This window comes from Caenorhabditis remanei, chromosome II (assembly GCF_010183535.1).
Source record: "Caenorhabditis remanei strain PX506 chromosome II, whole genome shotgun sequence".
Classification (NCBI taxonomy): Eukaryota; Metazoa; Nematoda; class Chromadorea; order Rhabditida; family Rhabditidae; genus Caenorhabditis; species Caenorhabditis remanei.
Genome location: NC_071329.1, coordinates 10,687,094 through 10,714,362, shown reverse-complemented (window position 1 = coordinate 10,714,362; position 27,269 = coordinate 10,687,094). Strand labels below are relative to the sequence as shown.

Here is a 27,269-nt window from a genome sequence, read left to right as displayed (position 1 = left end):
TTCGTGAAAAGTGTGTAGACAGATCAGTGAGAACGAAGAAGGCCAAAAGAACTGGATTATACCGAAGCGAAAATTAGGAATTACAATACTTGATAACGAGGGACACAATTAGAAGATGGTTTAATAGCTTCATCGTACTCTCCTCATTTTGTGCATCAGAAGCAGTTTAGAAACCATGGACTCTGCAGTTGGATTCGTTTACGATTCCGACCTGTAACAAACAAATAGAAATAAAGTATTTTAGTAAATTATGAGTTCTTACCTTGATCAGGAAGTCCTTGACCTTCTCACGCTGATCTCCCGTTAATTGAATAACCTCTCCATACTCTGGATGCTCGACGATTGTTCCGTTACAACTGTGTTTCTGAAATCAAAACAGATACTTTTAAACAGTTTTCATGGTAATTAGATTTATTTTTCTGAACGAGAATAGGACAAGTGAAGCTCTGAGAAACATTAAAGCACAACCATACGAAAAAGATTATTGTGGGGGAGGAAGATTAAGAAATATTTAAATGAAATCAAGAACCTAGTACCCATTTCGACATAACACAATCATATAATTGTCCTCACGAGAAGAAGTCAATGCAATGGAATGCCAAACTTTCTCCATACATTGATGCCAATTGTTAGATTCAAACCAACGACGTGATGACTCGTAAATCTTTTCATACATCAACACTCTTTGATATTTAGTATGCTCTTTTGAAAACTTTTCGATGAGCCATTTGGTTGCGTTTGTGTGGAATTCATCAGCTTCGTCAAGTTCGGCGGCTCCTCGAATTCGCTCCAAATCAGGAGAACAATCAAGCATGCGTAACGTTTCCAGATGATTATGCCAAAAAGCATGTCCTGGGATAGAATAGCACGGCATCAAAGCAGCGACAGACAGTTTTCCATGATGACCTCGCCATTCCTCGATTATTCTTCGCGGTGCAGCAAATGGACCAACTTGGTGGTATCGTGACGTGAAGATTGCAATTCCGAAGTTGATGGCAATCATTCCAATAATTGCACTCCCTCGCCACTTCTTTAAACTTTGAAACGCTCCTCCGGCGTAAATACACAGTAATGGTATGACTGGGAGGAGAAACCGTTGCTCCTTGTGCGGAAGCAAGGAGTGAACCACAATGTAGAATGTCGTGGCGAAAAATGGAAGAAGAGATGGTCGAAAAATGTTTGGTCCTAGAATACCGATGACGATTGGGATACATTGGACGGTCAGGACTGACGGAATTCCCGAGACAAGGTACCAGTACCAAGGATGAACTCCGAATAGTGCGCTACCGCCTTGAACGACATTGAATTGCAGAAAGTTCCATAGTGGGATTGTAGGCTCTCCATAGGCCAAGGAATCAATCAAAATTGTGATAATCAGAATGGGTAGAGTAACTGGGAGGACAGTTCTTAAAAGTAACCTAATTGGGTTGGAATGATGGTACAGATGGTGAAGGCCAAATACAATCCATATAAGAGAAACGGTTGGTCTGATAACTACAGTAAGGACACCTAAAGCTATATAGGGCCAGGTTGGTCCTTTGTAGTTTTTCCCTTCAAAAGGAAACCAGTTTAAAGCAATTAAGGTGAGAGATGTCTCGAGAGAGTTTGACAGGGTTCTAGGGGCACAATAAAAAACGAACCAAGAACTTAAATAAGCTAAGAAAGAATTTTCGGCAATGCCTTTCGTTCTACATAGTCGTAAACAAACTTTGTAGAACGAATAGTCTGCTAAAACGAAAAGAAGGGCATGAGCTAATCGTGGAATGTGGTAAACGAGAACGTGTGTGTCAAGAGATAAAATTTTGAGCAGTTGAAGAATTAGTGCTATTATTGCCGGATGGAAGAATGATCGCAGAGAATTACGCCATTCCCAAGAAAGATGACCGGTGCCGTAGACGAGGTGGTGTGCTATTTCGGCCGACTGATAAACCTCATCAGGAACAAACCAAGAAGCAACAAGGTAGACAGATATACAGCGAAAAACGACCAGTTTGGCCAGCATACGGAAGACTGGGCGCATTCTCACTGAAAATGGTAAAGATACTGTGAGTTAAACAATAGCCGTTGCTTTGCTGCTTCCAGCTTTCCTTCAGTGAGAATGCGCCTGAATACAATAAAGACAATTTCTATAAGCTAAGTGGAATCACTACGTACATACACACAAAATAGAATGAAGGAGAACAGCAAGACAAAGCGGGCTTCAATTGCTATTGAAATAAAAATCTTATGAAAATGCTCACCTTCTTCAAGTACTGGACAATTCTCTTGAGATCGTACTCAGTTCCGATTCCTGAAAAGTTTCACTTTTAGCTTTAAACAAATTATTTTTAGTTACCTTGGACAGTAGTGATAGTTTTTCTTCCGGTACGCTGCTGGATGCGGATGTGACAAACTCCTTGTCGAACACCGTCTTCGGTTTCAAGTTGTTCGAAGGCGTCTGGAATCATAAAATAAATAAAAACACCAAAAAAATTACCATACCCGCTGGTCTGTTGAGATTTGCGATGGACATAAATTGACAATAGGCTTGTCTCTATTTACCTGAAAAATACAAAAATGACGTATGTGTACACAAAAGAAACACGCTATGATAAGTGAGAACTATAAAAAGAGATCATGATTCACCACAATGTTTAAAATTTTCAAAAGTATTTCGAAACATCAAACCGTCTTTCGAAGATTTTTCGACAAAAGCCGTTCAGTTATAGTTTAAAAAAAATCGGCAGTCAACAGAGGTGGAAAAATTAGAAAAACGTGTCGACGGGGAGCCTTTAAAAGCGAAAATCGATAGAGCTCTCCCAAAATAAAACACAGCAACTTGGCATCTGCGGCAGGGTTTTGTGGGCGGGGCTTGCAAAACTTCGGCCATGGCCGAGAAATTCTTTATTATTATTTTTAATCCAGCTTTTTCTCGAGACACTTTCGGTTCTGCTTAAAATACTCTCAGAAATTTGTGAGTTTTTATTAATTGTCAATTATCTGAATCCCATCTTAACTTTATTGAAACCATTCGACTAAAACTTTCTAACTCACTGAAATGGAAATTTCGCAATTTCAGATGATGGGGCTGTTCGGTAAGAAAAAAGATCCAAAAGAAGAGGTACGAGAGCTTCAGCGAAAAATGCGACAAGAAATGCGGGCATTAGATCGACAAGTGTATTCGATTCAACGAGAAGAACAGAAAGTAACCAAGGAAATTAAAGAGGCAGCCAAAAAAGGAGATAAAGAAGTCTGCGTGATTCTGGCGAAGTCTATGATTCAATCCAGAAAAGTGAGTCTACAATCGAATATTCGATGGCCGTAAACTCCCAACTAGAAAGTGACTGAATTCTATAAACACAATAACTATTGCTTACAGGCGATCAACAAAATACACGTCTCCAAAGCTCAGATAAACTCTGTTATCATGTGCATGCAAGAACAACTGGCTACGATGAGAATGGCCGGATCACTACAAAAGTCCACTGAAGTTATGAAAAGCATGCAGCAACTCGTTAAGGTTAAGTGATCAATAAACCTTCCTTTAAACAACTTCACTGTTACAGGTTCCTGAAATTATGAAAACTATGAGAGAGATGTCCTCTGAAATGATGAAGCTTGGAATTATAGAAGAGATGATCGAAGACACACTAGAGAGTGTCGAACCAGCGGATCTCGAAGAAAAAGCTCAAGTAAGTGAACGTTGAAAAGGAAAACAAGAATTAAATCAAACGACAATAGTTTATTGAAACATGCCAATCTTATGGGTTGTACTCAATTGGGAGATTCTTACGACGAACCATACCGTCTCCTTGGAACCATTCACGACGGAATTGCTTGGCAGCTCCATCTGGAGTGTTGGTCCACTCAACAGTGATACGGTCGTTGTTGGTGTCCTATAAAAAGAATATCATGAGTTACATAAAACTCTATTAAAATTTTTACCTCTTGTCCGAAAGCGAAAGCATCGCAAGACACGGCAAGAAGGACAGCCTCCTTTGGGTCGAGGACTCCACATGGTGGATCAACTCCGAGACGCTTCATGTTGGTGGTCTTGATACCATATCCAATTCTGCGAGCAGACGAGTTGATCACCTTAATGTGGTAGGTGTGCTTGTCGTCGTACGGGGCATTGAAGACGATCTTGGCGTTGGGTTGGGTTTGGATGTCTCCTGGTGGGACGGATTGAGCCATGGCGGTTTGATTGAGTGATACTCGATGAAGATTCTGATCAATTCCCTCCCCTTTTATGCGGTTTTCTTATCTCTGCTCCAGATCTTCGTTCCAAAAACCAAATTGTTAATTGTGGCCAGTTCACGTGAACTGAAAGCGGTTTAACGGTTATCTTGTATTGTATAAATTAGTGTGGACGATGAGTGTTCTGCCTTTCAACTGATCAATCTAGCAAAGATTAAAATTGTTTCCTGATTCTTTGAATTCTACCTAACTTAGATCGTAAAATATGAGCTATTGAAGTAATCATCAAATGCGCCCTCATTGTTTCATTAATTTCAAAATCAGATTTTCGGTCTTTGACTTCTTTTCGAAACTATTTGTCCTTGGATTGTTGTTGTCGACTTCCCTCGTCTCTTTTCCCTCATTTCTTTTTTCTAACTCTCTGCATTTGAGGGCGGCATCAGTCACTCAAAAACGTACACCACACACATACACACACGAAACATTTTTTGATGCCTTCACATCTTTTCTCTCTATTCGTTTAGTTCAAAATATACGTAGTGTTGAATTTCACACACATTTTTTTTGAAAATCTTTGTAGCAACCTACCAAATTTTTATCTTTTTTTCCAGGAAGAAGTAGAGAATATTCTCTGGGAAGTCACCCAAGGAGAACTTGGCAAAGCCCCACTTGCAGTTAAATCAAACATTGGTGGAATCGCTACTCCGGCCGCTGAAGATTTCGAAGGAATGGCACAGAGACTGGCTGAACTTCGTGACTGAATCCTTTTTTGTTGTGATTTTTACTTATTGTATTATACGGAATCCATGCTTTTTTAAGTCTCGCCAATAGCCTTGTATTATACTATGCAAAAACTCAATAAACCCCACTTCAAACTCCAACCGTCGTATCCGTGAAATTTCCCCTAATACTCCTAATATAGTCCTAGTTCCAGAATGAGCAAATTCTACGGCGTGGCTCACGGCTTTCAGCGTGGTGTCTTCACCGAATGGTCTGAAGCGAAAAAACAAATCGACAAGTTTCCACAGCCGGTCTACAAAAAATTCTCTACAGAAGAAGAGGCTGAGAAGTATGTAGATGACAGAAAACCAAAAAAAGTTGAATGTGAGTTATATTTTTGTTTATCGGTCCATCATTTAGCCAAACATTCCAGTGTCCTTCCCTGATGACACTCATGACACCTACTACGCGGTTGCTCGTGGACATACTGTTGGCGTCTTCACCGACTACAAGGATGTTAAGGAACACGTAAGACTATTTTAAAAGCCGAAAAGTCACGTCCGAATAAACTTTCAGATCAAAGACTATCCTCAACCATTGCACAAAAAGTTTTCCACTCTCGATGAAGCCGTCGCGTATTTCCATAAGCTTTTTGATGGAAAAGATGTCGGCAAAGAAGCCGGGAAGACTGAAAAGGTCGAGAAGAAATCAAATACAGAGAAGACAGAGAAGACCGACAAACGCGAAACAAAACGGAAGGCGGATAAAGAAGAAACTGTCGACAAGAAGAAGAAAAAATAAATGTTTCAATTCTTACTTCTATCGTTTCTACCTCATAAAAATTTACATTTTTCTGATCTCTTCAAAACAATCTTCTGGGGTTTATATTCCGTTAGTATTTCAAAGGATGATTTATAAGCTCGAACCAGTAACACTCATCCGTACAGATTTTGAGTGCATTATTCAGCAAAGCGCAAGTAGCGCAAGTATGGGAAAGAACGATCAGTATTATGCGGTTGCACGTGGCCGTCAGGTGATTAAACTATTTGATTATAACTGAGAGCTCATCAATTAACAGGTCGGCATCTACCGTAACTGGAACGATTGTAAAACGCAAATCGACGGGTTCCAGAATGCGAGGTATTTTAGAATTCAGATAATGTCTTTATCTTGTAAAACATTTAGGCGCAATACATTGTTTTAGATACAAAAAGTTCGTCAACGAAGCTGAAGCCCGCAAGTTTATCGCTGAAAATTTGAGTGTTCCCGGAAAAAGTAATTTATATGAATCTTTGGGCCATTCGATGAATTTTGAGTTTAGAGCTGCCCACATCAACTGTCATGCCCGCGAGTTCTACAGAAGTGACAAGAAAAAGAAAGTTTGAAGGAACGAAAAGATGTTCGCCGGTTAAAAAGACAAGACTGGAAGAAACAGGTAGAACTACAGTAACCACTGGTTTCAACAATACAAATTTTTAGTCACTGATCCTGAATTTATTGATGCTCCTGTAGTCTACACAGACGGTGCTTGCTCTTCGAATGGAACAAATCGTGCTCGAGCTGGATGGGGAGTCTACTGGGGAGATGACAGTCCAGACAATGAGTATGGAGCAGTCTATGGAGCACCAACTAACAATAGAGGAGAGCTCATTGCAGTAGAAAAAGCATTAGAAAAGGTGAGATCAGAATAAAAAATGAATAAACAAACAAGCTTGAAGTACTATTTTTATGGGTATAAAACCAAAAAAAAGTTGCATTTCGGCTGGCTGCTGGCTCTTCTTGACGTTGTTGTCCATATTCTTATGGTCCAAGGTAACACGATTGATCAGTACGAGCCTTGAAGACTTGTTGTCCTGGGTTGGTATTTCCTCCCGATCCTTGGTTTTGGTTGTTGCTGGCTCCTCCACCACTTCCTCCGGAAGCATAGTCTTCACGGGCATATCCAGAAGATGATGCATTTGATCCCATGTAGCCGGAGCTGTATCCACCAGCGCTCATGTAAGCCGACTTGTCCGCCATTGTTGTCTTCGGTTTGGGGTTGTTCAGAGAAACTTGCTCAGAATACTGTTCGACTGAGCTTCATCCCTTCCTTATATGCACAAAGATCTAGAACAAAGATAAGAAATACACGTGTCGGTGGTCACGTGAAATTGTTCATCTGAAAATACTTATTCAATAAAAATTGAATTTTTACAACTGTTACCAATGGTTTTGTTTTATAGGCAATACAAAAAAACCTTCCCAAAATCGTTGTCAAAACGGATTCAAATCTTCTTGTCCAGTCAATGAACACCTGGATTCATGGATGGAAAAGAAAAGGCTGGAAGACTTCAACTGGATCTGATGTTCTTAATAGGGACGTACTAACGAAAATTGATAATTTGAGACAGAAATTGAAAGTAAGGTTGAATGATAAATCTTAATTGAATTATTTTAATTTTTCCAGGTTAAATTTGTACATGTTCGTGGTCATGCTGGAATAGACGGAAACGAAAAAGCTGATGAATTGGCAAGAAAAGGAGCACAAATGTATTAGAGTTTGGAAGATTCTGATTAGCAAAATAAATCATTGTGTTTCTTTTCATGAATTGTTTGCTTTTTCTGCTAACTCCATCTCCTCTCTCTTTCAGGTCATGATACCCACCAAAAGATGTCATGGTTCCTTACAGTTTCCCATGGTCGAAACTTTGTCCACTTTCTAACTAAAAATAGTGAGGTTCGAAAAAAGTTCGGGTTGGATGAGAACATCAGGTTAATGTTACATTGTGAACCGCGGTGTCGTACTGCAGATTCACTCGATAGGAATTGTCGAAGAATTCTTTGAATTTTTTTCACTTTATTCATTTTTTACAAGCCTATCTGATCTCAACGTTCAGAGAATATTCATAGAATTAAACATACCGTATTCCCTCCAGGTGTTGCGGATGCGCTTCTATTTTTCAAAGTAGTCATCCGAGTGCTGTTTTATTGGAGGGGCGCTTCAATCAGAATACGGTAATTTTTTCGGAATCATTATCTCAATGATCAACTCTGAAAATGCTCCCCATATACTTTGTTCTCTCTACACCATCCCGTCATTTATAAAAGTGACAATCATTGATACAAGTATATTTGTTTCTTATCTGATTTCTCTGATCCCTTGGAAAATCTAGGGTCAGCTGTCAAATAGCCATTGAACACATGATGAAAACATTTGTTTTTGTTTTCATTGATTTCTTTTTTTTCAAATCCTCCCCTGGATCCTGAAAATAACGAGAAGAAATCCCGTTTCTGTACAGTTCTAGTATCTTGTCATCAACGAAAAAAGGCGTTGTAAATAAGGAATCACGTGAATTTACTGGAATTCCATTCGAATACATTCTAGACTGTTGCACATTGTGCACATGTATTTTCTAGTCACTTAATGTTTGCATACCTTTCCGTTTCTTCTTATCAGTGACCTATTCCACGTTTTCCGTTATCATTTGGACAATTATCGTGTGATACCTGACGGCCTGGAGAAACATTTCGTTCTCGTTGACACTTGAGTGTATTGGTGTTTCAAAAATCATCACATATTGAAATTGTCTTTTTTTTCATTCTTCTTCTTTTCTTTACAGAATTGAAAAGTTTTAAAATGGTTCATATCAATATGATACCGTTTTCTGTTTTCTTTTCAAAACTTGACTTAAAATCAAAATTTTAGAAAGAAGAGCACACTTGTCAAGTTGTACAATCATTGATAATCTTTTCTATATTTTCATTTCCACATATCTTTAGAATAATTAAATTTTCAGAACTATGGGTAAACTTACCATACTTCTCTTATTTGCTCTAATATACTCTTCAATTGCTGGCCCTCGATTCGATTGTCTTCCTGAACCAAATGGAAATCAAGGGGCTTGTGAAGCAAGAGGATGCATCTGGAAAGAAGATGATTCTGGAGTTTGTCGACTTTTTTGAATTGAAATTGTAAACTAATGACTTTTCAGAAGAATGCTCCATGGTGTTATTTTAAAGACGGTGTTGGATACAAACTAGATTCACAACAAGGAACAACATACAATCTGAGAAAGAACAGTGGTCCATCGAATCCATGGGGAGCTGATTCAACCGAAATTAAACTGACAACGAAAACAATTGGAAGTGTTCTGAACGTGAAGATTGGAATCGATGGAAGGTGAGTTATTATTAATGAAGAAATACTTCATTCATTAACTCTTCTAGATACGAACCTCCAGTTGATTTTCCAAGAGAAACTCAATCCTCTGATGAATCTTTGGTCCTCTCGACATCCAGTTCAAATGATATCTTCTCATTCTCTGTTGTCCGTCAAAGTTCGAATAGAAAACTATTCGATACTTCAATTGGAGGTCTTATATTTTCTGATCAGTTTATTCAAATCGCCACGTATCTTCCAAGTGAAAACATGTATGGATGGGGAGAGAATACTCATCAAAGTTTGAGAGTGAGCTCCTTTCCTCTTTGAACATATTAATTCATTTTTCCAGCACGATTTCACAAAATACTTGACCTGGGCTATGCTGGCTCGTGACCAACCTCCAAACTCTGGTAGTTTGGACACAATGAATCTTTATGGAGTTCACCCATATTATATGATTCTGGAGCCAGATGGAAAAGCTCACGGAGTTTTAATTATCAATTCAAATGCTCAAGAAGTGACAACTGCTCCAGGACCTTCATTTATTTATAGAACAATCGGTGGAAATCTCGACATGTATTTCTTCCCCGGACCAACACCTGAAATGGTCACTCAACAGTATTTGAAATTCATCGGAAAACCATTCCTTCCTGCTTACTGGGCATTGGGATATCAGTTGTCTAGATACGGATATAAGGGTCTGAATGAAATGAAAACGAGAATTCAGGCGGTTAGAGATGCAGGAATTCCAATTGATATTGGTTGGTTGAACTGATTACACGTGTTATTGAAAAGTGTATTACAGGAGTTGCTGACATTGACTATATGCAAAGATACAAGGATTTCACAACTGGAGATGTAAGTATTCACTTTCAATTGATCTAAATATTGTCCGTATATTCTAGGATTGGTCTGGATTTGGTGATTACGTGAAGACTATGCATTCATGGGGAATGAAACTGATTCTTATTTTTGATCCAGCCATTGAAGCAACTTATCCATCATTCCAACGTGCGATTGCTGCAAATGCAAAGTTCATCGAATGGGAATCTCAGTCTCAAGTTCAAACATCCATCCAAAACTTGTATCCAATGGCAAAAGACACCAAGATCATGTTGGGAGTTGTCTGGCCAGATAACCACGTGGCATTCCCTGATTTCTTAGATTCTACAAATAATACTCAAAACTGGTGGATCAATGAGTTTGTCACGTATCAATCTCAAGTTGCATTCGACGGAATTTGGATCGATATGAATGAACCATCGAATTTCGGAACGAATCAAGCTCATCCATGGTATTTTGATAGTGATGACCACCCGGATGATGCTCCATTGTTCTGTCCAACAAATGGATCTAATCTATGGGAAATGCCACCATATAAAACACGGGCGGTATGGAGATTCGGTGATGCAAGTTCTGGAGCATTCTTATCTACGAACACATTGTGTATGCTCGCACAGCAGGACGGTGGAAAACAAAGATTCTACAATGTGAAGAATCTTTATGGATTGACTGAAGCAATTCATACTCAAAGGGCGTTATTCAAAGCAACTGGAAAGAGAGGAGCTGTTGTTTCAAGATCAACATATCCATCTGCTGGAAGGTATGCTGGACATTGGTTGGGAGATAACACTGCGAGATGGGAAGATCTGAGAACTTCTGTTATCGGTGCCCAAGAGTTCAATCTTTTCGGAATTCCGTGAGTTTTTCTTTCGGAAAGTCATGGTTGTTACAGATTTAAAAAGGCGTGATGATACGGGGGCAGTTTCAACTTTTAAATCTAGAAATGACTCAAATCAGTTCTGCTAAAGTACAAACACAGTCGTTCTGAATTTTGGTCTATGTGGGTCATCCTGTCTTGTGTCATCTTAAAATCAGAATTGGAACATTCTATTCAAAAAGAAATAACGAACTTTTGTTCATAACAACAATGAAAAAATAACAAGGAATCAGAAAACGAATTGACATGTTTCATTTCTTTTTGTTTGTTGAATATCGAAAACAAATCATAAGTTAAGTAAATTCGGGGAAAGGGGATGAAGAATAAAATGTAGGCAAATGGGGAAAAAACGATGATGATGTTTGTGATCATGAGATGAGATTTCGGAAATGATAGGGGGTTTTCTTGTGTCTTTGTCCTATATACATTTATTACACTGAGCATCCGTAATGAGAGAAGATTGAATCCATTGTTAGGATCCATTTGAAAGCTGGATGAGCTGATCTATTGATGAGCCATGTTGATTTTGAAGAGAATGTGTACTTCATTGATGAATTGGAAGGAAAAGCGGAATTCTGGAGACCATTTAGAAGAAAAACAGGTCGGCACAATCAGAGAGTGTTCCACCGTCGATTCTAATAGAGGGAGGGCAACGGTCCATATCTGGAAAATGAAAAATATTTGAACTAATTTTTGATTGAGAAATAATAATTTGAAGAAAATAATTGGATCTAGAAAGAAGAAATATTCTGAGAAGAACAGTGAAAGAGGAATCGAAACTTGAGCACTAGATGTTTGAAAACGGATACGAATTAGCAAAAGAAGGAAGAAAAGGTAGTGAGCAGAAACTTGATTCACTTAAAAACTCATTTTGAACAATTTCCAGAAAGAATGAAATCATTTTAATTTTTGAAATTTTTAAGGAATAGTGACACGGAAAACATAAGAATGTAGGTGTGTGATAAGCTGACACAGTTGTTAAAAATGCGGAAAAAGGGAGCAGAGTAAGCCATTTTGAGAGTACGTTGTGTCTTTTTAATATGACACGAACCCACTTCCTGATGTGATAAATCAATTTCTTATCACTATATCAATGATGAGATGTCGATTCGATTCACTTTTGATTCGGTTCGTCAAATAAAAATGGTCTGGGTCGATGAGGTTTAGAATGAATCAAATCACTTTATATGAATTAGGAAAAGAAACTAAACCTATTTATAGATATATAGACGTCTAGCACTTCTTCTTCTTTGGAGGTAACACATTACACTCATCTTCTCGCCCAAAAATGTATGCAATGCAGTTGAAGTAGAAGACCAATCTACTTGAAAGCAAAAAAAGAGAGGAATTTTATTAGCTTAGTCACATAATGAGAATTTTAATGACGTACTGTTGTAGCCATGGTATTGTTCTGGGAAAGTGTTGTGAGTCAGTGATTTATAGAGGTCAACAGAATGATGCAAATACAGAATAAAAGCTAAAAGTGATTTCCAGATTCAGTCAGAATTGACCTCTAACAGGTCACACGTGTCACACGATCAGATATCATCACTTTATTCTGCAAAACAATAAAACATATGTAAACATGTGATTGATTTCAGTAAATATTACTGCAAAACAGTAGTCAAATATAGGTATTTAGTTACTATATTTGGATACATTGAATCATCCGAAATGATGGTTTTATGGTCAATTCAGTGGATCCAGTGACGATAATTTTGATATTTGGTTTTTGAGAATTCGAGAACTGATTCTTGTAAAAAACAATTCTAGATGATAAAGTTGATCAATAGAAGTGTGCTCCTTTCTCTGTGCTTCTATGAAGGACTGCTTCTGAATTCTAGTAACTCTAATCTAAAGACTACCGAGTAATATTAGTTCAAAAAATAAGGATCCGAATACGGGTTGATTCGGGGTTCTAGCTGGGCATCCCCTGGGTCGGTCTGCAACTTTTTGCTCCGTCTACTAGGATTCCAAGCCATTTTTTCTTCAAGAAAGCAGATTTCTCAAAGCAAAAACTAGAAGGGCTCTAGTCTCTGTGAGTTCCAAAAGAAATATATAGAAGAATTGTTATTTTTTAAATCTCGGATTCTGGTTCAAAATGTGCCCACGAAACCATTAGACAGGGTGTGTCAATATGAGGTGTGAAGAGTGAAATGGTATTGACAGAGGGGAGGGATCTCTCTCTCTCTCTATCATCATTCAATTTATTCTGGACTCCACCTCTTCTATTATTCTCCGAACGACTTCTTTTTGCCCTTCTTACCGTATACCACCACAATATTGACGCCTCCTTTTCCCCTCTATGACTATTCTCTTTTTTCCTCTCCACTCCTGACGTCTTCTGTTTTGATTAGCCTCACACTGCCACACCCTAATTATAATTTGATATGCTCAACCCGTGAAATCGTATTAACACATCAAATCAGAAGTAGAAAAACGTGCATTGAAATAGAAGGTGGTGTGAAAGAAAAAAAGAAGAGAACGGTCCTTGCGTCACGTATTCAGATGACATTCCACGTCCATTTATTCTACAGTAGGACTGTCTAAAACGGGCAACAAAAATTGTCATTGTCGAGATCGAATTAGGTGGGCCATCTATGTGTGGGGTGGTGGTTTTTTGTGTTGTTGAACCGCCCGACCGAAGGTGTTTAGCAAGAAAGGGGGAGGGACACACCCTATCCTGTTCTCGACATTTTTGACGTCACAACACATTTCGCCTGATGCCACGACGTCTGCAATTATCCCATTCTCTTCCAACAACTTTCTCAATTAACTGACCTCTCAATGATGTCTCTCGCTCAATTGAATCTGACGTAGTTGTTGTCGAAATGAGTTGGAAAGACTGTTACAGTAATCAAAATATGAAATCGAAAGGTTTTGGAGCAATATGAGCAAGGAATGATCATGATTATAAACTAATAGACAAATGTATAGTGAGCTCAACAAAAGTGGAAAAATCTACTTTTTTCAATTGAAAAGAAGAGTTTGATATGCTGGAAAATATTCAAGAGATACGTCTGAAATGGCTGGCTTCTATTCAGAAATTATAGAATCCAAACTAGAAGAACAGGGTTGAAGTTGAACAGAGAATAGAAAATCAGCTATACTCATAGAGCCAGGATCAGCATAAATACATCTGAGAGCATGATTGATGCGGAAAACGAAATTTCTTCGAGTGATATAATTCATCTCTTCTCGTTGACTAACGGCTTATCACTGAAAAACCTCATACCTTGTGGAACGTTGTCTTCAAAAGTTTTAAATTCCGCTCTCATTCAATCGTTTTATGACACAGAAATTCTCAGTGAATTTTCACAAATGAAATCAAGAAAAGTTTCTGACAAGTTTACAAGTTCCAATAACTCTAACCGGCTCTAGATTTTTTTTTTGAGAAGTTCACTTCGGGTACTGTAGTTTGGATACCGCTTATTTATAGACAGCTTCTCAATGTGATTATTTCACTGAAATTAAAACATTATGATACCATAACCAAAAACTTCACATATGAAAACCTTTAAAATCACATTTTCAGATATGTCGGAAGTGATGTATGTGGTTTCATTGGAACAACAACTGAGGAGTTATGCTTGAGATGGCAACAAATGGGAGCATTCCACTCTTTCTTCAGGTTCTTACTCTTTTCTAAAGTATCTTACATTATGAACCTTTCAGAAACCATAACACAATTGGAGCTCCAGCACAAGATCCAGCTGTTTGGCCATCTGTTTCAGCTGCAACAAAACAAGCGAATCTTTTCAGATATCAATACTTACCATACTTATTCAGGTAGTTTCAAATAGTATGACTCCATAACAAAACCTGTTTTTTCAGTCTTCACTTCGCTGCTTCTCAAAATGGAGGGTCCGTAATCCGTCCAGTATTTTTCGAATTCCCAACAGATGCTGAGACATTCAATCTTGGATATGAATTCATGTGGGGACCAAGAATTTTGGTTGCTCCAGTTATATATCAAGGAACAACATCAGTTAATGTGTATCTGCCAACTGATCAATGGTATTCCCTATTTGATTACAAATATGGAAGTGTCATTTCACCTGGATATACTACTGTTCCAGCACCAACAACTTCCAGAATTCCAGTCTTTGTTCGAGGTATAGTTATTTTCTTAAATTGGTTTTTTCCAAAAAAAGTGTAGAAGTACCGTATCGTTACAGTAATCCTTCGTTTTTCTTCCTCTTGAAAACATTTCAGTTCTTGTTTTTCGCTTCTATAGAGCTTAGTCTGCGAGTGAGATCTCTCTCTCTCTCTCTCTCCTCTCTCTCTCTCTCGCTCAGCTTCCTCTCTCTCTGGATGATAGTAAGAAGTATCTCTCTTTTCTCTCCGAACCGGGAGACAAAGAGCTCTCTCTCTCTCTAGATTCTCTCTCTTAGAGAGCTCTCTCTCTCTCTCTTTTGATCTAGTCTCCTCTCACTCTCTTCAGAGCTCAGTCTCTAGCCGTAGAGTAGAGTCTTATTCTCTCTCTCGTGTCGTACTCCCATAGTCGTCTCCTCACTCTCCTCTCCTCCTATCTTCTCTCAGCTCTCTGGAGTGAGATCTGTATTAGTCTCTCGATTCAGGCCTCTTCTACGTTACGAGTTCTTCTCGTTCTCGTGAGTCACTCTTTGCTCTCTCCTCGCCTCTCGATCTTTCTCTCTCCTCTCTCTAGGAGCTGTCTCCTCTCTCTTTCTTCGCTCTCTCATCTCTAGGTCTCTCTCTCTCTCTTCCTCTCGATCTCTCTCTCTTATCCTTCTCTCTCTCTCTCTTTCTCTCTCTCTCTCTCTCTTTCTCTTTGATTTTAGTCGATTAGAATCTGCAAAAACAAGAGAGACCAACTGTATGAAATTGGTTTGCAATGAAAAGAATACTTCCACATTCCAGACATTCTCTGGTCATCACATTATCTACGTAGTGAACACGAAAATGGAAGCCAATTAATTAGAGAAATGACAGTGTATGCATGTAGACACAAAGTAAGGAATGAGATCAGATCAAAGTCACTCTACCATGATGTGCTTTATAATTGATACAGGCGAGATCAAAGATAGGTTAGACTACAATGTGTTGATCAGATGAAGTGTTATAGAACTGAATGATTTAGAATGATTGAAGTTAAGAAAACCTTATTGTGGGGCAGAGATATTGGAAAAAAATCTCGTTGTGATCTGACCTGAAATAGTGAGAATTGATCAATTAATTGATAACAAATAGACTTGTCTTAATTCTAGGAATGAGTGTAATCCCTCGTCAAACGCCATCGACAACCACTACTGCAACTCGTCAAAATCCATTCGAGCTGTTGATTGCTCCATGTCAAATGGGAAAAGGATTGGGAACATTATATTGGGATGACGGAGAGACAATTGTGAATGATTTCAATTCTCATGACTACCATCAATTCGATTTTGTTTACAATACAACAACGACTGGTGGTCTCCTAACAATCAATCACTCGAGAAAGGTTATTCTAAATCACACTTATTCACACTAAATACTCCATTTCAGAGCTCCACAATCTCTCTCCCTACTCTTGATATCATCGAAATTTTCAACTATCCAAAAGCTCCAAATTTCCGTTCATTCACAATCAACGGAAAAGCAGTTAACATCAATGTTCAGAAATCAACATACTCAGGAATCACAAAAACATTGTACATTTCTACAGTAGGTCTTATCGATTTAACATCATCTGATTCTATTGTACTGCAATGGTCTAACGCTGGAAGCAGTGTTTTTGATATTTCGTCTGCTGTTGGACCTGATGCAGGAAAAATGAAAGCTTTGAACACAAACAGATACGACGAGCTGTACTTTTGAATGATTTTTCTGTTTCCAATTGTATATGTAACTGCTTGATCTTCAATAAAAGTCAGTATATTTATCTTATTCAATATTAAAAAATCTCATTTTCAGGTTGCAATAAATCATTCACAGGGTTTTTATGAGCACTGATTAGTAGTATTAAATCATAGAATATGAACAATTTCCAACATGAAACAAAAATCAAAAACTAAACGCAGAAAGAACAAACTAGATAGACATACAATGGGGATTCAGTAAACACGAAGATTTCCATCTGAAGTCGATGAAAACAGTCGAGGACGAACCTTCAGTGTTGGCGTATCCAAGGTGATAATGTTATTCTCCGTGCCATTCATTCCACGCTCCACCATCTCATGGATAATCTCTAATGTAGATTTCCCAAGTGTTTCCGGCATGAACAAGTAAATGTAACAGAGACATAAAATTGATGGAACAACGAAAAGAAAGACGAAGCACATGCTACCGAAGATCTGGAAAAATAACACTGGTTACCTTCAGTTAAAAACAGTTAATTGCGAAATCACTGAGAACCAACTAGAAACTCTCACTTACGCGGAACAGCGGAATCGTAGCGAAATCTGTAAGTGCGATGAGCAAATTGTGAATGGCGAAACATGCCGAAAAAATAGTGCAGCGATGTCGTTGACTGACAAGTTCAGGAGCCACGAACCAAGACAGTGGACCGAGAACCATTCCAAATGAAATGCAATATGCTAGAAGAGACGCTAAACACGCATATTTGGGCCAAGAATATGGTGAGACGACAGTTGCCGACATATGCGAGAAGAATGCGAAACAGACAAGCAAGATATTGGAAAGTACTCCGAAAGATAGAAGAAGTTTCCGTCTCGAAAATCTGTCAATGATCGAAGCTCCAAAAATAGAGGAAAGTGTGAGCACTACTTGAGCCAATGTTGAGCACAGTTGAGCAATGTCACTGTAAATAAAATGTTATAAAAACATAACCGGAGAACAACTTCTTACACAGAAACTCCAGACTCTAACAGAAAATAAGTTGACGATTGAAGAATCGGATAAAAGGAGAGAGTTAGTGACAACGTTGCTAAAGCGAGGCGCATAGCTTGTCGGAGATGCCATTTTGAAAGTAGTTCAAGGAAAGTAGATTCACGCGACATCTTCTCTGTCATTCCTTCAGCTTCATAGTCTTCGATGAGAGAACGATTTTCCGGATTGTTTCCCTGAAAATATTCGAGGGACTTCATCGCTTTCTTGCTATCTTTTCTGTAAAAGTATTTTTTAGAAAGGTAAAACTGACATTCGGAAACTGTTACCTTGTGATCATTAGAAATTTAGGCGTTTCTGGTATTTGAATCACGAAACAGAACGAGAAAAACAATGGAATCAGAGAAAGTAACAGCAATCGAGAAAGTGACTCGCCAAGGACTGATTTCATTCCGACTACCATTCCAAGCACACACATTGTACCATATCCAATCTCACATAAAAATGACGACATTCCTCGAATTTCGAGAGGCGATGTTTCTTGGACGTAAAGTAAAAGACATGCGTCTCCAAGGGGTGACACTAATGCTGTCAGTGATCGGCCGAAAATTAGGCCCCAAGGCATGTTAAAGCACATAGAAAAGTATTGAACGAAAGTGGCGAGAATTGTTGTTGTCACACAAACAATGTAACCGACTTTTCTACCATATCTGTCAGAAATCATCGGCGTCATCATAGCACCGAAAATTTGAGCAACAAACCAGCAGTTCAGCGTCGCAGACTGAAAAAAATAACTTGGAAGAGGAAGAGTAGAAGGAGTTTTACCTGGAACAAAGCAATCGTATTTTCATCATCTGGGCGACCTTCCTCACGAAGAGATGTGGCGATGAACCTAATGCGCACATGAATAGTTAACATCAAAACGTGTTTCACTTACTCGTGCAGCTTTGCGACTGCAGTATTAACAGATGAGTTTGTGAATCCTGATGGAAAGTTAGTAATTGCCGAGAGTGCTGCATAAATCGCGATTAGACGAACTGTTTGCCACCGCATCTGGAATGTTTTACTAATAGTGAATGAGCTCAAGAAGAAAACTATAGAAACATTCCTGAATAAAGTAATTACGAAAAAACAGCGAAAAATACAAGATTTGGTCACAGTAAAGAAAGTCCGGCAGGGAAAATTTCAGACTTCGCGCGCTGTCCCTTTAAAGGAACATGCCGCTGATTAAAGTGGTCTTACAACGATAACTACAAATGCCTCAAATTTCAAAAATAAGTTCCACAGTTTTCTCTTTTTAAACTTGTTTTTCACATACTTGCAACCGAGCCGGATCCTGGGCGGGCCGTGAAATAACTCGCTTCAAAATAACAATTAGGAGCCGATCAACCTGTCAAATTTTAGATCTTGTTGAGCTCTACAATTTTGAAGCGAGTTGTTTCAAGGCCCGGATCCGGCCCGGTTGTAAATAATGTTTTTCATATTATTCATTTCGAACTTTGATTATAGCCACGTTATGCCGAAGGGAGGCGCCTCATCTTTGACTCCAGTTTATGCCGGTCTGCGAGAAGATCTTGATGCATTTTTGAGAGCGTTCATGCAGCTGGATACGATCAGGTTCAGTGACAAAGCGTATCATATGCCTGATCCTTTTCTTACAGATTCGTTGATTATAAGCAATTGTTTCACCATAGAGGAATGATTCAGTTGTTCAATGGTCGAAGCAATAGCGCAGAAATAATTGAGGTATCAGAGAAATCTCAAATGAACCACAATATTAATTTTAGTTCAATGAATGCCTCCTGGTTTACTGCTTGCCGTACATGGAAGAATTCGTTTGTGAGGGCGTTCCGCGAAGCTTGAAAGAACGACTTTTTGGGCTCTATTCATTGTATACATTCTACTACGTACAACAAGAGAACCATGTTGTCAAGGTGCGTATGGATCCGGACGCTTCTCGAAATTTCAGAAAACTGGCCGAGCTCCTTGTCCAAGAAAGAATTTACGACGGTTATATGGCCTGCTTGAAGCTTCTTGAGGACAAAGCTCTCAAACATGTTGCTTTCATACCTATCGTGAGTAAAAACTGTATAGTGTAAGAAAGCTTTGCGGTAAAATCTAGTCTCTTTTCAGCATGATCCGTCCAACTTCAAAAGATTCTATACGGACGAGAAGGTTACTGGAGTGAGCGTTCTGACTAATTTGAATGACCCCCTGGGCAATATGAAATATTTGTATGAGTCGGATACGTTTTCCATGTTAGGGTTCATTCATAAGGAATATGCAAAAATGAAGGAAAAATTGGGTTTCATTGGCTGTCCACTACCAGATGTCCAGCAGAAAATCAAAGAAATTATCGAACAACATTCGCAGAGTCTCGAAAAAAGTTTGGGCGTTGACGAGGTGAGTTATCTGACCAATCCGAAAAAGCTATTTTTAAAAACAGATAATCAACACCGATCACTCATCAGAACAATTGTCTTCTCGTGGAATGCTGCGTTCCTCAATCAAAGAACAAGCCCACGCTGCTGATTTGAAACTTTCTCGGTCCAGAAGACATCGTTCATCAATGCGTTAGTTTTATTCCAATATCAATTCAAATAATTTATTGTTTTTAGCACTCGTTGTGCCAACAGATACGTTTGATTTTGTTCGTGAATTGAAACCAGACGTCAAGAAACTCAAGAAAATCAAGGTGGATGCTGGCACAGTTGTTCCAGTTTCAAAAGTGTCATCCGAACCAGTTTCCCCTCTGAAAACAAGACGCGGTCGTAATAAAACTTCTCATACAGTTATCAAAGAAGAGCCGAGTTCTCCTGAGCATGCATCTCCTGCGAAAAAATGGAAAAGACCAGCCGTAAGTCATCCCATTCAATTAGAATTACAAGTTTTCTTCTGCTTTCAGCGATCCCATGTTTTTTCTGATTCCGATCATCTATTTATACATGACTCCTTGTCCGTCTCTGCTCCGTTGCTCAACAAGAAAAGTGAACTTGAGCACAATGAAGATTTTGGGATGGAAAAATGCGAAAAACCAAACAGATTCCAATTGAACGAAATCACTCCAGAACAGAAACCCGTTATTGGAAAATCTGCACTCCACGAATCCATTCCAACAAACTGTAAAATCAAACGTGAGCCAATAGACCAGTCTTCAGCCGAGAATGGGTCACTTGCCATCGAAAGTATAATGAGAGCATATGTAAAGGAACAGTCTCATGTCGGCGAAATAGTTGACTCATCGTCAATTCTGGACAATCATGAAGAAGTCGCTACAGTTTCACCATTGAAGTCTATCCTGAAGACTCAGAGAAACATTTTGAAACGGCATGTGTCATTCCGTGAGAAAGTCAGTATCCCTTTTCATGTTTTCCATATTAATAAAATCATGTCTTCAGGACGACGGTCAGCTGGATACCACAGTTTATGAGATTTCGAGTTCGTCATCAAACATAGCATGCAAGATCAATGAGGAACAAAAACCATGTTCTATATTGCCGGAGCCAGTTAACGAAGCTCAAAACGCTACGACTTCTGAAGTAAAAGACGGTAAGTTTTAAGAAAATTTGTCTGGTTCACTGTGGGAGACCGTGTCTTGTATGAATAGCTTATAATTGTAGACACCGAGTTCGATGACAGAGATATGTTCAAACCACTAGAAGACGGTTTCACAGATGATGACTTGGATCTCGTTCTCGAAGATTCTGATGATGATATGATGACTATCGATGACATGTAAAGCTGCTACATTTTCTATTTGCATTTTCTAACTTCTTGTAATTTTTAACCTTGTTAATTTTTATGCATGTTGTTCGCCTGTTTTTTTCATATCTACAGCTTTCATCTTGTATTGTGTTCTATAATCATTGTAGCGCATGTTTCATTTCCGAAATGCCTATTTTTATTTGCATTCTTCCGAATTCCGTTAGTTTCACAGACTTCGCTGCTCAAACGCCTTCACATAATGAAAATGTTTTCGTCATACTTGTCATTTGACGGGCCAACCCGCCGGCCCGGCCCGGTCGGCCCGGGTGGAAAATGTTTTTAAATTTTTGGACGCCAAAAATAATTTTCAAGTGCTTTTTTATCACTAAATTCACTGTAGAACTAAATAAAAATCATCAATCCAGTCGAATTTTTGCAGAAAATGCCCCAAAATTCACTTTCAAAAATTACTGCCGAAAAAAACATGTTTTTCGAAAAAAAAGTCGCTTCACCCGGGCCCGGGCCGACCGGTGAAAATTTGGAAATCAGCCCGGCCCGTGACAAGTATGGTTTTCGTTTCCTTCAATGTGCATAAGGTGTCTTGAAAACTTTTGTGTGCTTCATTCTTTCATTTCTCCTTGCATTTGAAAAATGGGAAATTTAGTTGGGAAGAATTTAGACAGGAATTGCGATAAATTAATGGTAGAATACAAGAGAAGTGACCGGTAGCTATAGGTCGTAATGAGGAGTACAACACAAAATATTCAGAAAAAAAACAAAATGTGTAAAACAACGATGTTAAACTCGATTCGAGTTGAGAAGGAGTTTGAATTATCACAAAAACAACAGAAAAGATGATAAAAATGAAAGATGATGAGAATTTGGACCCGGATGGTGTAGGGAACAGTGACATATAGCAAGAAATTCGGCAAATTAATCTTCATCTCTGTCGTTTTGCTGGAAATGAACAGGTGGTGAATGAAGGGGATGGTTATGCTGAAAAAAAAAATATCAGATCCAAGGATTTGAATGAATTGAATGTAGAGAAGATTAGTCCGTGACAACTTACCTGCTGTTGCTGAACATTAACACCGAGCATTGCATTGTTCTGTGGTTGTTGTGGCTGTTGCTGCATCACTTGATTGATCATCGGTTGAGCAAATTGGGCATCATCGAATCGATGTTGCGCTGCAAGAGGAGCAGCTTCTCCGAAAACCGCGACCCGATGTTGTTGTTGAAGAGGGGCAGGTTGTGGGAGGGGATCAGATGCTGCCGCAGCCAAGGAAGGATTGGATTTTGACTGGAAAATATAAATATAATACTATGCTAGATTATGATTAACATACTTTGACAATGGGGCAAGCGAAATCGACATGACGGCTTCTCGCTTCTTCTTTCTCCCAGGAGCAGTGGACAAATGGACGTTGCACATAATTGTAAATTACTTCCGCTTTGTTAAATCGCTTCTTAACTTTCTCCTTGTGTGTGGGATAACCCTCCATTCCCAATCGAATCTTTTTGAGACCACGTTCTTTCAACACTTGCTTTGCACAATCTCGGTTTTCTGCGTATTTGAAGAACTTATAAAGATGTGTTGAATATACAACGTGTGTTGTTTCCTCTCCCATTTGTGGTGGATATTCATCATCCCAATCGACAACGTCGTCATCAAGAAGTACGACGAGGTGGCATTCTCGTTCTCCATGCTCTGTCGAAGCAACCAATTGAGGTAAAATTATTTCTTCGAGAAACTGAGAGAACTGCTCACGTGCTCCTTCATTAGACAACTCGTGGAGTAGAGCGTGCAGATTCTGACACTTCACTGTTTGAGCGTTAAAAGGAACCAGCAAGTAGTCACATGCTTCACGCAATTCTGATACAGATACAGAAGATGGACATCTCATTGTACCCGACTGATAATAATCCAGAATCGCTCGGAAACATGAAGCTGTCATACCATCAGCCACTTCAAATTCATCTCTCTCATTTGGAGAAACGAGATCAGCACCCAAATCACCGCATGATGCTCGCATTGAAAACATCCGACCAAGCATTGTGTCAGGTTTCGAAGTGAGAAGTCGTTGCGACACGAGAAAGCGTGTCTGGTCTACAAGAAGGCACACTTTGTCACCTTCTCCAGGTGAACAATCGACCGTGTTTCCTTGTCGACCTCCAAGTTGTGACATCAACATTTCATGAGCTGGTCCTCCAAGAGACATTGAACGTTGGCCTCGATAATGACCGTCCTGAAGTTAAATTACTCTTTACTGTCAGATAATATTTTTCCTACTTTGCCGGAATGTTTCAGAGCAGGTGGAAGAGGAGGAGTAGCTAGAGATCTGTCAGGGTTCGATTCACCAGATGATGAGCAACCGGCGTTCCGAGCGGGCGATTCTGAAAGAAAAAAACAATTAGATAGTGATTCTCCGGTTTTCCCCAGTGTAATGATTTCTGAAAAATCAGAATGTGAACAATTTTGGGCTCTGTACTATTACTAGCCTTTATTACGAATAAATTGGAGAAAGGAAGAGAAGAATGATTAAAAATATGTAATGAAATTATTACTTCGGTGGGCATGTAAGTTATACTTCAACATAAATTTAAAAAAAACGAAAAATTTTCACAAGTTGAACTTACCAGATGGAGAAGGACTTGTATGGCCAGAGGATGATGCTGATCCACGTCCGCCGACAAGAGATGACTTTCGAGCAACGGATGTGGAAGCAGATGAACCGGCTTGTGATGTTGATGACGTGGCAGCAAATGCGGGAACTGAAAACTATCGTAAATATTTAAACAAGTAATCGAAACTATATTCATTAACATCTAACAATAGCAATCTGTTTTTATTTAGTGTTTTTTATTTCAAGACCTGGTAAATTTCGGAATGTTTTCTCTCACGGACAGAAACATAATTCAGAAAACATTCGGAATGACTTCAGAACTAACCGGAAGAGGACAGAGCCGAATACAATGTAGATGAGTAGGAATTCATTATATATTGAGAACGGATCGATTAACACGAAGTGAAGGAAGTGTTTGTAGCTGTTTAGGATATTTTTGTATTGGAAGAAGGATCGAGAGAAGAAGTAAAGAGAGCGTCTAGTATATTCCTCTCCTAGCTAGGGGTGCGCAAAGGGGCGCAGCTGATACAGAGAAGCAATTTAGAGTGCAGAGTTTGAAGAGATTCTAAAGAAAAATACGACGATATAATGATGACAATGGAGCGACATATTGGTGAGATGTAATGTTGTTGTATGATAAAAACTGAGAGACGCCGAGATCATCGAGACGGACTGGATAGAAGTGAGGAGGAGAACAAGAGACCAGACAAAAAAAAGAACGGAAGGAAGGGAGGGTGTTGGCTTCTTGGCCTACTTTAATCAAGTACTTTGGCTCTCGAAAAAGTGTGTCTCTTACTTCAAGCCTGTCAACTGAGACTTATGGCTTCAGCACGTGATTTAACAGCTATGATGCTGATTTCATTTCGAACATTGTATAGTTCCTATTTTGATTCTGATATGATGATGTGGACATTTTTTTGAATTTTATTTCAAATCTGCTATGCTTCTCTTTGTAAACAAATGCGAACCACTTCTTTTTTCTATAGCCTTGCTTTTTTACTGACTCTTTGTTGATGAATTGGCATTCAGTCCTTTTTGATAACACTGTTTGCAATTAATCTTTTTGGCATTTGTTGAGTGTGAATGTGCCAGTAACTTTTCTGTCGTTCTCAACAGAGGTAGAATAGCTGAGATAGGAAAAAGTGTGACTATTTGTTTAAGCAAACAGAACACATTTTCACCTGCAAAGAATTTTCGCTCCGAATGAAAAGTGAAAAATAAGTGCTTCAAGATATCAGTTGATTATTTGTGGATGTTTGATTCAAGCAAAAATATACTTACGAAAAATTGAAAAATCTGATGATCTTGAATTGGCAGTTTTCAATTGAAAAAACATTTGAAATTCATGAAAAGGCAGTTGTCTATACCGATTTAATCGCGAAACTGATTAAAATCTAAATTTGCTAGTCGAAAATAAGAAAAGGTCACAGTGTTGGGGAATAACAGGAAAGGCAGACCAAGGTAAACGACTTTGCGAAAACATAATTATTGAAGACTCGACGTTAATGCGAATTCAGAGTTCCATATTTCAAATCGAATTCGGGTAGGAAACAAAGATACTTAAATGCTAAGAAATGGCATCCGAACCCAGGGCAAGGAATGGAGAATGTTAAATATGGGAAGAGGAAAACATAGAGGAGGAAAGGAAAACGCATCAAAAAAGAATGCGAAAAGCAGAAGAAGAAGATTAGCCAGAGACGGACGGACGGACGGGTGAACGAATGGACAACCGAACTGATGAGAAGAGGAAACTCAAACAATGTAAATGTGGGAGTGAGAGAAAAAATAGATGCTGGAATTCATTTTTAGAAATATATTCCAACGAGAAGAGCATAAAAAGGCCGTTTGCAAAAGAATGCTCATACATTTCTGAGTATCCAAACACCGAGTAAAATATGTAATTTTGGATGAATGGAAAAGATCGCTTTTCAACTTTAAAACATTTTAGGTGTCATAATGATGAAAACAATATTTAAAAGATATTTGGAAAATTTTTAAACGTTGACAAAAAGCAACCGACAGATGACAGGACTTTGTGCGGACTCTAACATTTCGCAACTATGCGACCACCTGTTCTTTTCTTCTTCTAAAATAAGTCTTCCGAGTGATAAAAGAATGTGTTACATACCGAAACGGAAAACAGATATTTCCACACAGAAAAAATAAATGCCAACTATCCGAAAGACGTTTTTTCATTCTAATTGTAAGTTTATGAAAAATTAAATAAATTAAAAGGTATCCTTTGCTTCGCAACTCTAACATCCGTGATCTGACTCACCTTCGTCCCAAAATGTCACTCTCATAGCATATAAACTTTTTGCGGGAGAGATTTATGTTTTGTTTCCTTTTTTATTCTCTGAGGTTGGTTCTGAGGCCAAAATTAGCACGCACAGGTGAATATCAGCTCTGAGCTTCTGCTTGTTAATCCTATTTCTGAATAGACCAACAGCATTTTGTAATAATCGGATTTTTAGAGAATAACTGAGAAATCTGGAGTCAATAAGCAAATATGTGTTTGTTTAAACATTAGAAACATATGCGAATGTTTTAAACTTGAGAGACAAAGTCACAAACTACGTCGTCAACACCTAAAGATGCACGACCTGGATTTTCTTCAATTGAGAAGAAATAGTTACGTCAGACGATGAAAAGCGACAAAGAAAAACGGAAATACCTTTTTTGAGCCCAGCAGGCGGTTGAGAGTGCGGAGTCGCTGGTTTTGCTCCGAAGGACCAAGAAACCTGAAAGAGAGAGATAGGAGAATGCAATGTATTAGATATTTTTCAAACGTGACTAAGAATTCCTGACACTATTAATAGTTGAAACATTCAATCCGAGTCAAAATATAATACCTGCTGAGGTGCACGAACAGCCCTTACAGTTGAACTACCGGCGTGATCTTTACGTGATCTGTCGTTCTTCAAACATCCACGACTTGATGAAGATCCATCCGTTTCAGCTCCAGTTTTGTCTGAAATAGATATATGACATCAATATATTCCAGTACCAATCTTACCATCGTTGTCCAATGAAACATCTGATTCGTCAGAAGTATTATCAAATAGTCGTCTGGCTGGAATTTGTGCTGGAATCCCTACTCCTCCAGTAATTCCTGAAGTTGATGAAGAAGGAATGTCCTTCTGTTCATCTGATTGTGACATCAATTGAGTGATGTGAAGAGATTATAGTTTTGATAGTATAATTACTGCAAATATATTGAAATTAAGTAAATAAAAGCGTAGAATGAAAATTATTTCGCAAGGAAGTAGGTGACGACCGGTCGTGACAGACAATTTCAGAAAACATGAAAGTTTAGAAAGAACCTCTGAGTAAACATACGCGCACACAAGAACGCAAGGCGCTTCTTAATAATAGTGAAACATTGTAATTAACCCAT

At 38.7% G+C, this 27,269-nt stretch overlaps 11 protein-coding genes and 1 pseudogene across 12 annotated transcripts; 7 read left to right on the top strand and 5 right to left on the bottom strand.

Annotated features, from left to right (window-relative positions):
• Positions 1-166: 166 nt before the first annotated feature.
• GCK72_005913 lies at positions 167-2,512 on the bottom strand (annotated as a pseudogene). Its single transcript has 8 exons — positions 2,482-2,512; positions 2,336-2,437; positions 2,241-2,290; positions 2,159-2,198; positions 1,947-2,025; positions 605-1,406; positions 263-364; positions 167-211 (listed from the first exon to the last, which is right to left on the bottom strand). Coding segments are annotated over exons 1-8 (1,251 nt in total).
• GCK72_005911 (uncharacterized protein) lies at positions 1,846-4,937 on the top strand (the record flags this gene model as incomplete). Its single annotated transcript, XM_003108977.2, has 6 exons — positions 1,846-2,045; positions 2,905-2,953; positions 3,059-3,271; positions 3,359-3,499; positions 3,546-3,671; positions 4,788-4,937. The coding sequence occupies 6 exons, from the start codon at positions 1,846-1,848 to the stop codon at positions 4,935-4,937; spliced, it is 879 nt and encodes a 292-aa protein (XP_003109025.2).
• GCK72_005912 (uncharacterized protein) lies at positions 3,741-4,173 on the bottom strand (the record flags this gene model as incomplete). The annotated part of the gene is made up of 2 exons (XM_003108893.2): positions 3,741-3,875; positions 3,925-4,173. The coding sequence occupies 2 exons, from the start codon at positions 4,171-4,173 to the stop codon at positions 3,741-3,743; spliced, it is 384 nt and encodes a 127-aa protein (XP_003108941.2).
• Positions 4,938-5,111: 174 nt separating the features above from the next.
• GCK72_005910 (uncharacterized protein) lies at positions 5,112-5,697 on the top strand (the record flags this gene model as incomplete). Its single annotated transcript, XM_003108950.2, has 3 exons — positions 5,112-5,280; positions 5,330-5,424; positions 5,473-5,697. The coding sequence occupies 3 exons, from the start codon at positions 5,112-5,114 to the stop codon at positions 5,695-5,697; spliced, it is 489 nt and encodes a 162-aa protein (XP_003108998.1).
• A 106-nt stretch (positions 5,698-5,803) lies between these two features.
• Positions 5,804-6,587, top strand: GCK72_005909 (uncharacterized protein; the record flags this gene model as incomplete). The annotated part of the gene is made up of 5 exons (XM_003108789.2): positions 5,804-5,929; positions 5,975-6,036; positions 6,101-6,171; positions 6,218-6,331; positions 6,376-6,587. The coding sequence occupies 5 exons, from the start codon at positions 5,804-5,806 to the stop codon at positions 6,585-6,587; spliced, it is 585 nt and encodes a 194-aa protein (XP_003108837.2).
• A 109-nt stretch (positions 6,588-6,696) lies between these two features.
• Positions 6,697-6,915, bottom strand: GCK72_005908 (uncharacterized protein; the record flags this gene model as incomplete). The annotated part of the gene is made up of 1 exon (XM_003108839.2): positions 6,697-6,915. The coding sequence occupies one exon, from the start codon at positions 6,913-6,915 to the stop codon at positions 6,697-6,699; it is 219 nt and encodes a 72-aa protein (XP_003108887.1).
• A 266-nt stretch (positions 6,916-7,181) lies between these two features.
• On the top strand, positions 7,182-7,432 carry GCK72_005907 (uncharacterized protein; the record flags this gene model as incomplete). Its single annotated transcript, XM_003108779.1, has 2 exons — positions 7,182-7,295; positions 7,343-7,432. The coding sequence occupies 2 exons, from the start codon at positions 7,182-7,184 to the stop codon at positions 7,430-7,432; spliced, it is 204 nt and encodes a 67-aa protein (XP_003108827.1).
• Positions 7,433-8,676: 1,244 nt separating this feature from the next.
• Positions 8,677-16,574, top strand: GCK72_005906 (uncharacterized protein; the record flags this gene model as incomplete). Its single annotated transcript, XM_053725389.1, has 11 exons — positions 8,677-8,820; positions 8,868-9,055; positions 9,103-9,343; positions 9,387-9,798; positions 9,843-9,895; positions 9,943-10,736; positions 14,293-14,388; positions 14,433-14,546; positions 14,592-14,872; positions 15,986-16,218; positions 16,263-16,574. The coding sequence occupies 11 exons, from the start codon at positions 8,677-8,679 to the stop codon at positions 16,572-16,574; spliced, it is 2,868 nt and encodes a 955-aa protein (XP_053589583.1).
• Positions 16,575-16,810: 236 nt separating this feature from the next.
• On the bottom strand, positions 16,811-18,596 carry GCK72_005905 (uncharacterized protein; the record flags this gene model as incomplete). Its single annotated transcript, XM_003109059.2, has 6 exons — positions 16,811-17,050; positions 17,133-17,517; positions 17,565-17,822; positions 17,873-18,324; positions 18,369-18,435; positions 18,481-18,596. The coding sequence occupies 6 exons, from the start codon at positions 18,594-18,596 to the stop codon at positions 16,811-16,813; spliced, it is 1,518 nt and encodes a 505-aa protein (XP_003109107.2).
• Positions 18,597-19,059: 463 nt separating this feature from the next.
• Positions 19,060-21,282, top strand: GCK72_005904 (uncharacterized protein; the record flags this gene model as incomplete). The annotated part of the gene is made up of 9 exons (XM_053725388.1): positions 19,060-19,160; positions 19,205-19,289; positions 19,478-19,618; positions 19,677-19,946; positions 19,990-20,116; positions 20,162-20,400; positions 20,449-20,892; positions 20,942-21,092; positions 21,164-21,282. 9 exons carry the CDS (start codon positions 19,060-19,062, stop codon positions 21,280-21,282), a joined length of 1,677 nt encoding a protein of 558 aa, XP_053589582.1.
• An 899-nt stretch (positions 21,283-22,181) lies between these two features.
• GCK72_005903 (uncharacterized protein) lies at positions 22,182-27,033 on the bottom strand (the record flags this gene model as incomplete). Its single annotated transcript, XM_003109008.2, has 8 exons — positions 22,182-22,244; positions 22,318-22,548; positions 22,595-23,494; positions 23,539-23,642; positions 23,886-24,020; positions 26,547-26,613; positions 26,725-26,843; positions 26,889-27,033. The coding sequence occupies 8 exons, from the start codon at positions 27,031-27,033 to the stop codon at positions 22,182-22,184; spliced, it is 1,764 nt and encodes a 587-aa protein (XP_003109056.2).
• On the top strand, positions 23,107-27,040 carry GCK72_005902 (uncharacterized protein; the record flags this gene model as incomplete). The annotated part of the gene is made up of 4 exons (XM_053725387.1): positions 23,107-23,318; positions 23,557-23,666; positions 23,889-24,032; positions 26,877-27,040. 4 exons carry the CDS (start codon positions 23,107-23,109, stop codon positions 27,038-27,040), a joined length of 630 nt encoding a protein of 209 aa, XP_053589581.1.
• Positions 27,041-27,269: the final 229 nt, after the last annotated feature.